The sequence below is a fragment of the Hibiscus syriacus genome, unplaced genomic scaffold, assembly GCF_006381635.1.
Source record: "Hibiscus syriacus cultivar Baekdansim isolate YM2019G1 unplaced genomic scaffold, ASM638163v2 tig00110332_pilon, whole genome shotgun sequence".
Classification (NCBI taxonomy): Eukaryota; Viridiplantae; Streptophyta; class Magnoliopsida; order Malvales; family Malvaceae; genus Hibiscus; species Hibiscus syriacus.
This window is the reverse complement of record NW_024062688.1, coordinates 9,921,496-9,933,041: the sequence shown is the minus strand read 5'-3', so window position 1 is coordinate 9,933,041 and position 11,546 is coordinate 9,921,496. Positions and strand designations below refer to the sequence as shown.

General features: G+C 28.5%; 1 protein-coding gene across 1 annotated transcript; it reads left to right on the top strand.

The window, feature by feature from the left end:
- The first annotated feature begins 2,495 nt into the window (after positions 1–2,495).
- On the top strand, positions 2,496–4,188 carry LOC120119167 (reticulon-like protein B5). Its single transcript, XM_039139043.1, has 5 exons — positions 2,496–2,807; positions 3,120–3,300; positions 3,408–3,549; positions 3,647–3,716; positions 3,808–4,188. Exons 1-5 carry the CDS (start codon positions 2,600–2,602, stop codon positions 3,972–3,974), a joined length of 768 nt encoding a protein of 255 aa, XP_038994974.1. The 5' UTR covers positions 2,496–2,599; the 3' UTR covers positions 3,975–4,188.
- The last annotated feature ends 7,358 nt before the right edge of the window (positions 4,189–11,546 follow it).

Sequence of the window (11,546 nt, the reverse complement as noted above, 5' to 3'; positions counted from 1 at the left end):
AGAGAGGCTAATTAGTTGATCAGTTCCTGAGCATGCATTGGGTCAAATCCTTTACTTGTTTGCTTTGTTCATACATTTTATTCTCCTATCTTATTTTTAAAATTTGCAGTTTGCACCATTTTTTGTAAATCAATTGCTCCGTTTCTGCAACAATAAATCTTGGGATAGAATTTTAAGGCCAGGGTGGTTGATTTTCTATTAAGAAAGGCTTGTAGATTCAAAACTAGGGAGACATGGGAGTATGTACGTAAGTCATAATCGTAGTTTCATGTTACAAATCAGATCGCCGGCGGGAATTGTTTCTACAAATATTACCCTAACGAACTTGGATCTATGTTCAATTACTTGGTTGCATAACGTAAGATCGTACATAGATGGACAAACGGTTATTTTTTCATGTACGGGTAGAGTAATCAATAGAAAGAGCCAACACAATTCACCTTAGCGGTGTAAATGAACACAACGTTTGATGATCTGTTCGTATAACGTTTGTTTGTTAACCTAAATAAGCGAGTTATGAGTATGAACAAAATTTTTATAAGCATTTAATGAGCTCGTTTGCCGACACTTTTGTTTATGTTTAAGAACAAGCTTGTTTAATGTCTCGTTTACTTTTTTTTACATTTTAAATATTGTTGAACGTATGAACTAAATTGAACACATAGTGAAATTTAGTGATAAATTATGAAGCTTAAGAAGTTTAAGCATTGGTGGCGTAATTTTATTATTTTTTAGCTTGTGAATGATAAATGAACATATATATATTAACAATATAAATATTTTTTGAACAATTTCTACCTAGAGAGAGGGAGAAGGAAAATTTTTACTCTAATGAATATTGAACCACTGCATGAAAAAATATAAACTAAGAGTATCAATAATAGAAATTGTTAAAATTATATAATATAAATAAAATTTAAAATTAACATTACTAATAAAAATAAATAAATAATTGAAGGAATAATGAATTTTAAATGTAAACATTAACAAAAGATAAATTACAAATCTTCTCATTGAACTTTATTCACTTTCATATTTCACTTACTATGTTTTTAATTTTATTAATTTAATCACTAAACTTTATACACTGAGTTATTTTTGTCACTCTACCATTAAATAATTAACATTATTATGACATGACAATTTATATCAAAATAAAGTAATTTTGAATTCCTATAAAAAATTAATTTAAATCAAAATGATGTCGAAGAACTTAATTTGCAACCATTATACTGGCCATCATTCTGACTACTGTTGTCGAAGACTAAAGGCTTGCAACCATTCTGAATGTAAATTCAGTATTCATTTAATCAAAAAAACATCTTAAACTCAAAAAAAAAACTTATATTGATATACCATTATTACTAGACGCCATCATATTTCTCCGATCATTATTCGCCTTGATACATGCATTGGATGAAAACAATTTTTTCTCTTTTCAATCTTTAATTCAAATCTTTGCAAAACAAACCAAAAACTACCAAAACTCAAACCAAATAGAGAGAAAAACATAAAACGAAACGTCGTTTCTTTTTCTAATCATTCCTTCAACACCATTCATTATCTTCTAAAGCATGAGGGAGACACTAGTGAGAATTCCAATATCTTTGTTGTATAATTAATGATCGCAATTCATTGGCATGCAGTTACTTTAGAATACCATCAGTTTTTTCTTTTTGTAGTGGGATTATCGATAATGATGAAAACAGGTAAAAATTTTATTTCTTGTTCGCAATGCATTTGCATCCATCTTTTTTCCCTTCATTTATAGGATTATGATGAACAAAGATAAGAATTTTATAAATATATTTTTTTATATATTTTTAAGTTTCTATTGTATAAATTGATGTTGCAACCCTTAGATATTTTGCTTCAGATGAACATAGAAGATATCTATGACAATGGATGGTGGAGACTGGAGAGAAAAAAAATAAAAAAAATAATATTAATTAAATATTTATTAGTTGTCTACATAGAAGTTCTAGAATTAATTTAAAAATGCCACGTCACTTTAAAATTACAGGGGAAACGGTAGAATGATAAAAAAATCATTGTTTTTTTTAATTAGTCATAAGCTTCCTTAGCCTTTTTCGTTTGTAATAAAAAAATCAATTTTTAAAGTTGAATTATTAAATCGAAATATTTAAAAGTTAAATGATCAAAATAAGATAAATAAGATAGTTGAGTGATTATATATGTATTTTAGCCTAAAAAATTATAAAGCTTCATCGTTAGCTAACGTTGAGCCCAATCCGTAATCCAAAGCGACCACTGAAAAACAGACATCTTTCAAATGCCACCCCATCGTCCCACTAAATGATAACCACGTGTCCTAATAAGCTGAACTTTTCGAAAAACGCACCGTCCCCATTTCTAGACCCCACTTAAGCCCTCGCATCCAACAACTTTTTCAAATTCTCTCCGAACCATTAGGTTTGGCTCCAAACCTTAGACTCACTCTCATTTAAGGTTTAAATATCGTCTTCATAAAACCCTATACTCCTACTCACAGTATACTGTTCGGACACCATAAATATCGTAAACAAAGAAGCCGTCGTTTTAGGGCACTGGTTTGAGTTCTTTTCACTCTTCTTTGCCAATGGCGGAGGAAACGGAGAGTAAGCAATCGACGGTGGAATCGATGATGGAGAAGATCAGCGAGAAGATTCACGGCCATGATTCGTCTTCTTCTTCGGATTCTGATTCGGATCATGAGAAATCCACTTCTCCTAGCTCCGTTAAAGCTAAGATTTATAGGCTGTTTGGAAGGGAGAGATCTGTTCACCATGTTCTTGGTGGAGGAAAGCGTACGTAATCTTAAACCCCTCTTTCACTTTTCTTTTCATTTTTCTTTCTTTTTTTTGTTCAAGTTATGAGATCCGGGTTTTGTGTTGTTAGTTTTGTTTTTATGAAGTTGATGGAGACGTGAGTGAAAATTACCATGCAGTTAGTTTTTGAATGATTCAGAAACGTTACTCTGATGGAAGATTAATAGATCTGCATTTTATTTCACACTTCATGATCTGTTTGGTAGCTAAGAAAATGCAAGGCCTGAGTTCCTTTTTTAGTCTTTATTGATTCTTATATTTGTTATGGAAATTTGGAATTATTTGGTGCAGCTGCTGATATGTTCTTGTGGAGGAATAAGAAGATTTCGGCTGGTATTCTGGGTGGAGCAACTGCAATCTGGGTCCTTTTTGAGTTGATTGAATATCACCTACTCACTCTACTCTGTCACATCTCGATACTCGCTCTTGCATTGTTGTTCCTCTGGTCCAACATTCATACCTTTATCCACAAGTAAGTTGTAACCAATTTGCAGTAAATTTACTTAATTTGGTTACCAAGTCTAAGATATTGTGTTGTGTGACTTATTAAAGAATATAATCTAACCCTTTTCTTCGTAGGACTCCACCTCACATTCCAAAAGTTAATTTGCCAGAGGAGCCATTCTTTCAAATTGCATCTGCTCTGACAATTCAACTTAACCAGGCATTGAAGCTGCTCCGGGATATAGCCTCCGGAAGAAATCCGAAGAATTTTCTGATTGTATGTTTACTTTCGATTTCAATAATGCTTTATCTAAAGTTCAGTTTGATTGTGTTAATGAATGCAGCAATGCTATCCTTCCTTTTTTTTATTTCAGGTTGTGGCTGCTTTCTGGTTCCTTTCCATTGTGGGGAGCTGGTGCAACTTCTTAACCTTGTTCTACATATGTAATGATACCAGTCTCTTGTTTTTAGTACTAAGTCAATTTTTGATACAATATCGAATTGAAGTTTTCTGTATCTTCTCTATGGAAATCAGCTTTCGTGTTGCTGCATACGGTACCTGTTTTGTACGAGAAGTATGAGGACAAGGTTGATCCTTTTGCAGAGAGGGCAATGATGGAGATAAAAAAGCAATATGCAGTTTTTGACACCAAGGTTCTGAGTAAAATTCCCAAAGGTCCCTTGAAGGCTAAAAAGGTTTAGAAGGCTCGGATGCTTTAGCCTCGCTTTCCGGCGACATTTGGGTCATTCCCAGCTTCCAGGTTGTGGTGGTGTGTTCTCTATTCTCATTAGCTAGAGGCACTTCTTAATTAAACTGTTCTCAAAAGATTTTGGTTTGCAATTCAAAATTTCAATCTCTAAAAACTTTGCTTCATTCGAATAACAATCAGTTTTATCCACCTGATTTTGTGCTTTATTTTTTGTTGCAGTATAGTTTTTTCCTTTGATTATCTATAATGTTGAATTCAATATTAGAAAAATATGTGATTATCTAATTTTCATACTTGATAAAAAGACAATACCTGACCAATGGACACTTGATAAACATAGACAGGATGTTAATACAATTCGATAATGTTGAATGCGTGATTTGTTGAATGGTTTGTTTCATTTAAAATTTTAACTTTGATCATGATTGTGTATATGCGAACAAATGAAAACAATTAGATTGGAATTTCAAATTTTAGAAAATTCAAATATAATATTTATTTTTTTATATAGTGTTGATATTCTTTTAAATTGATGTTAGTTTTTTTAATATTTTTATATGATAATTATAAATCTTTTAAAAAAAATGGGTGCTAATTGAGACCCCATTCATCAATGTGAATTTGTCCTTGTATGCATATACATATAATAATATTAGTAATAACTTTTAAGAATACTAGAAAAATATAAGAGAGAACTAAAAGATATAAACACATATTGGGAGGAGATGAGTGTTTTTTTTGTTTAAGAAAAAAAAAAGGATCAACTTTGTCCACCCATAATTCTTTGGCAAAAACACAATAAAAAAATTAAATAAATGATCCATGGTTTCAACCATATTGCTACAGAAGCCAGAGTGCCAGGCAGTCTACCGAGAATGTTGGGCTTGGAAATTTGTCCCGCGAACCACTCAAGATTGTGCCATGGGACTTTAGGCCTTTTAACCCTTAGCTTATCCCAAACCCAATTAGCCTTAGTTTCAAGGTCTTCTTAAAGCTCCATCTAATATTGATGGGAATCCCAATATGTCCTCTTCTATTCTTTGATCCAGGTCACCCAAAAAAAGTCCTCTCCTGTTCTTGATCAATTGTAAAATGCAAGCTTTATTCCAACCATCTATATCTCTGATACCAAGTCTACCCTCAAACCTCAAAAAAAATCTATTTCTAATTGACTCGGACACCGCTAGCAGCAACATCAGATCTTTTTCAGAAGAACTGAGAACACAACTGTTCAATTCGCTTTATAATAACTTGAGGTAAAATCATTTGCCTGCACCAATAATTAGATATACTGAATAAGACAGTCTTAATAAACTACAATCTATCAGTAAAACTAAGGTGTCTATTAGCCTAAAGATTTAACTTGTCTATAATTTTATCAATAAGGCTAAAACAAATCTTTTCAATGAGATTTATGGTTTCTAAGGAAACATCTACAGGGGAGTGTCCAACTGAAATCTAGAAATCCCTCTAATGATTTTACACCGCATATCAATAACCCAATTATAAAGATCTCACATTTAGCATATATAAAATTTAGTTCAAGGGACAAAATTAATGCAATTAAACACAGATAAAATTAGTCATTTATGTTTTATTGTAATTCTTATTATATTTTTTTTTCATTTTTGTCTTTTTAATTTTTAATTTTTATATGTTTAAAGATTTATGCTTATTTTTAACTAATTTTCTCATTTTCTATTAATTATGGAGTGTGCTTTTTTTTTACTATTGTTGTATGTTTTCTCTGTTCGTGTAATATTTTCTTTAGAATTAGATTTGACACATCTTCAATTAATACTTATTTGATCATCTTGTCAATCTATCCTTGTAACACCCTCACATTGGTACGGGTGACCCGATCTGATTCGAGGTGTCACATTAGGGCTGCCGGAGTGACCCACGATAAAAATCTAGAAAAATTTATAATTTTTTCAAACCAATTCAAATCGTAAAATAATTTATAAATAAAATACAAGTGCAAGAACCATTCAGACGTTAAAACATAATTTAGTAATATACAAAATATGATATAAAAACAAACTATGACCTACATGCGCCCTAATGAAACATGCATCGTACTCTGCAGCAACACCGAAGAAACTCTCATTCTGATGTCAATGACTGAACATGATTAATTCTTTTTAGCCTAAAATGGTAAGTAGCAGAGTGAACTTTAGGAAGCTCTGTAATACAATACTACCAGATGAATGCTAAAGGTCAAGTAGATGTATGGTGCAACATGAAATTTTCCTTATTCATCCATGCATATACAAGTCATAACAATGAGTTGAGGTCTCACTAATTAATTCTTCAAATAAAAGTTGGAAAGCTTGCAGTTTAGAGGAAACATTCAGAGAGACATATTTAGAAGATGGAGTTGGAGAATCTAGTGTGTTCCAATAAAAACCATAATAGTAGTTCTTTTCAGTAAAACAAGTTTTTAAAAACACAGTAATACCCTCCACCCGAACACTCCACTTGCAGTTACCCAAAACTGCATCCATAAGGACTTACTCTATGCCCATTGGGCGTAGGTGTCAACCTAAGGGAACACCTTAGGGCCTTAGAGCCTACCTAAGGAATACGTTGAGGCCTTAGGTATATATATATTTTTTTAAATTCTTATAATAATTTTATTATTTTTAATATGTATATTATTTTTAGTAATTTATTTTTTAAAATTTTTATATTTATATTTTTAATATTTAAACAATTTTTCATTTATAATTTAAAATAACGTTTATATTAAAATAAATAAATAAACCCTTGAATTTAAAAAAAATCAATTTGACCCTCGAAAGAAATTGAAAAAAATCAATTTAACTCATTTGACATATCATTCGCCAATATGGACTGTCACTTCAGTACCGCTGACCACCACGTCAGCACCGTAATAGCAATGATGTAAAATATTGGTCAAATGGCTACATTGAGTTTGTTTTATTAGTTAGAGGGTCATATTAAGAGAAAAATAATATGTGGGCCACATTAGTTTAATTTAAAAAGTAAAGGGGCCTTTGATGCCTTTTTTCCATTATTTTTTAATCTAATATTTATTCTTAATCTAAATATAAACCCTCTCCGTCAGCTGCTTCAGTTTGACTCACTCACACGTCGCCACGTGCCTTCTATTTATTACATTCCATAAAAAAAATCCCAAAAAAAGGGAATATTCTAAAGGAGTAAATACAAACCGATTATTTTAAGATCAAATTGACGGGCGGTGCTGCTATTCTTTTAAATTTCCATTTTAATCCTTTCATCATTTCTTCTTAATGTTTTATTCTTTTAATCAAAACAACCATTTTAATATAGGTTAATAATTAGTTAATTATCAACACTTATTACTGATAAGATAAAATCTTCATAAACTAAAATACTGGTACAACTTTGACAAACATTAAGAGTTAAAATATTTAAAAATTAAAATCAAAATGATCGTTATACCTTTTACAAGTAAAAATAATTATATTGATTAAATATATACAAATCATCATTAACATTTTATAGGAAATAAAAATATCAATCGAATTTATTTTAGAAATCCTGAAAATCGAACTCTTTATATTCTAAAAAAAATGATATTTTTAGAGATACTAGAAATGCAAGTACAAACTCTTGGCGTAATCAATCATTTATATATATAGTTTTTAACACTTCTTACTTTTTATATGTTTTCTAATATTTCTTACATTTTACTCCTTTTTCCATAAAGATAGCAAAGAAAATGAGAAGTGGTCCGTCGTACGCACGCTGCCTCCCAATATGTTTTTTAATATTCGTAATTCTGACTAGTATCTTCACAAACCTTATTCTAAGAGAATAAATACAAGTTTATATCTCAATTAATTTAAGAAACAAATTGATGGGCGGATTTAATTTAAGGGGCCGGAGACATTCTTCTAAATTTTCTTTTCATGATATTCTCATAGTATGATTTTTTTTTAAATTGCTTCTCAAATATTAAAATATATTATATTAGTCTTTATACTATAAATGTTTGTTGTAAATTAATCTCTAAAATTTAAAATCTAGAGATTAATTGAATCCGTAGCATTTAAAAAAATCAAGACCATTAAAAAAATTGTTTTTAGAAGATCATATGTTTAGGTTCACTTTAAACATAGCAAAGTATATATTTTTTAGTCACTCGTTTATTCTTGTGGTTCTATTTTATTTATCCAATTATATTTTTTTAAAATCATACATAATATTATATTTTGATCACTCGCTATTTAAAAAAAATAAACAAAAATATCACCATTCTAATTTCTTTTTATTTTGTCAGTAATGAGTGACATTACCATATAATGAAAAATCAACATCATTATTCACTTTAGCGGCATATGACCAAAATAGAATCAAAACCTAATATTTGGTTTGATTTTAGAAACAAAATAGTTTAGTGACCAAAATAGAATCACGAAAATAGGTGGATGATTAAATACCCGGTTTACCCCCTTCAAATATCTGTACGTTTTCTTCAACCTCCTCCTTGAGTGGGGACACTTTCCTTCTATTTCTCCAAAACTTACTAGTTTTCTTTACAATCTGCAAGGTGTCGGTGGTCTTATTTTGCTTCCTGCTCAAATAATTTAATTCATTTATAGAAAATTATATTTGTGGAAAATTATTAATTACATTTTATATTTTTCCTCGTTCTGCATCTAAAATATTAGAAAAATTATTTTTTTAATAATTTTATGGGATTAGAAAAACAACATTTTTTAGGTCATAATAACAAATGTTGATTACAAGGTAAACTATATAAATAATTATTTAAATGAGAAGATTTTAATTTAATTATTAAACTATTAATTTTGTCAACCACGTCACTTAATTATTTGCATGATATTAACTAAATCACATATATTTAACATTTAACAGAAAAACTAATATGATAGCTAAAAAGTTAACATAATTACATATTTGATCTTCATTACTTAAAAATTCTATCAATTTAATTTTAATTATAATTTAATTCGATAAATCTAATATTATAATTAAACTGTGACATGTGTAAGTAATAAGATACAAATATATAATAATATTAATTTTTAATTATCGCGTCAACTTATCTATTAAATATTAATGACAAATAATTTAATTGATATTATTTTTATAATTAAGTTGTATGATTGATAGAAGTTATTCTGCAACGCGGTCCATAAACCTTGCTCCGTCTGAGTACTTATTACTATTAATTAGGGTAAAATATATTGCTGGTCTCTAAAGTCTTAGGATGCTTTCATTTTATTAAAAGAGTCTAATATTTAACCACTAAGCTAAACTTAATTAATATTTAGATTTTAATGAAGATAGTAATTAAGTTAAACTATGATTGGTATTTATTTTATTTCAAGAAACTATAGTAATTATAACATAAATTAAAAAAATAAGATGAAAACATATTTTTAACACCAATTAAAATATATCAAATTTATAAACATTATGTATAGTTTATGTTATAAAATTAAGATAACATAATTATAAACTATTACAATAATGTATTTATAATATAACACTAATTTATATATATATATATATTTGATTTTTTTGGGTATAATAATTGTTATTCGATCTATTGATCTCCCAATCTAGTTTGCTCAATTCGTAATCACCAGGTTTGAGCCCCTGACCTTGCTTAAAGTATATAGTGTCTCATCCGGCTAAACCAACTGGTTGATGATATTTATATTTGATTTTGATATATTATAAAATAAAATCTTAAGTAAACAAAAATATGTGATTGAAATTATTTTTATTTACTTTATAAAAATATACTAATCATGACATAAATTATAAAATAATATAGAAACATATTCTTAACATCAATTATTATATCAATTAAAGTATATTAATTTTATAAAAATATTTATAATTTATATTATAAAATTAAAGGTTCAGTGGTTAACGACTGCTGACATTAATAATTGTAATAAAAGCTATATTTAGTGATCAAATTAAAAATTTGTGTAAAAGTTTATGGAATACTAGTGTAATTTACCATATTAATCATTATAGAATATAATAATCAAAAGTTGGCAGAAGTTGTAGAAGTCTTGGGATCCAATATTTGAACGTTATGTTCACGTTTCACTGTCGAGGCTGTTGTTCTAACGCGTAGGCTTCGCTGCCGTTCACCACAAACTACACTTCTCCGTGCTGTCTTTGAAAATTGTACTTTTATATTAATGGTGTTTGAATATTTCAATTTATTTTGATTTTAATTATTATTATTGCTTTTGGGTTGATTATTCATATGTCCTCTAACTATCACCCTAATTTTAAATTGGTCATTGAATTTCAAAACATTCAAATCAAATCTTTAAAATACCAGCATTATATCAATCACGTCATGTTACCAGCTTAACCATATATTAAATGGTGCTTCAAATCATTTTGCCCAATAATGTTAGCACAATAATTATTTAGGCTTTTAGGGCCACTCAAAAATTAATTAATAATTTATGACATTTATTATAATGATTTGGTACTCGTTATGTGAAAATGATGAGCTTTAATGATTTTTCTTGAAACTTGTTACCTAGAATTGATGGATTCTAATAAAAATATATATATTTTTTCAGAACTCATTTTTTCCATGTGACGATTTGAATAAAAAATTATTTTTTAAAACTCATCATACCGAGTTAGTCATTCACTGTAGTAAATATCGTAGATCTTAAAATAAATTTTGTGTTGTCTTATTTGACTAAATAATTTATCCGTTTGGATTATTGGGCTAATTTTTTCGCTTCAAATATACGTAATTTGGATGTGACGAGTTAAAAAAATATAATATCGATTAAATTTAGGATGATTGTTTTTTAATACATCATATCTAAATTATGCGTATAATATTGAAACTTTTATAATTTAATTTTAGTGTTTTAGAACCTATTACGTGGCTTCAGTGATAAAAAATGTTGCATGTATGAGTTTAAGTAGTTGTATCTGTTGGGTGTCTGTGCGTTGTTAATTAGTTAAGAAAATTCTAATTATATATAACTTATAATTACTTCAGACTATAAAAAAATTATAGTGCTTTAAAATTTGAAGACCAATTTATAATTAGAATTTATTGAGTGACATCAGCGATAAATGATAATATTATTATTTTTATAAAACTTAAATTTAAATAATTATATCTATAAAATGTATATATGTTATAATAAACTAATAAAAAATTTAAATAAATATTATATTATAATTACCGCATCAAAGACCGATTTAAAATAAATACAATGGTTTGAGGATGTATAATGAATTAAGCCTTCATGTTTTTATTTAACTGAGAATTAAGATATAAAAAGTATTAAAAGATAACTTAGTGGCGACGTAAAGTCTAGAGTAAGTAATCTTCGATAATATCTCCGAGAAAGCAGAGGCATATATAGAACACGGGTGGGAGAGAGATATTGAGGAAGGGAGGGAGTTTTTAGATCAAAATCAAACCGAAATTCTTGTTAATGGATTCTTACGGTTGATCAATCAAAACCCCAGATTTTCTTGGTTTCATAATCTGTTTATTTCGATTCTCATATCTGTTTAACGATTT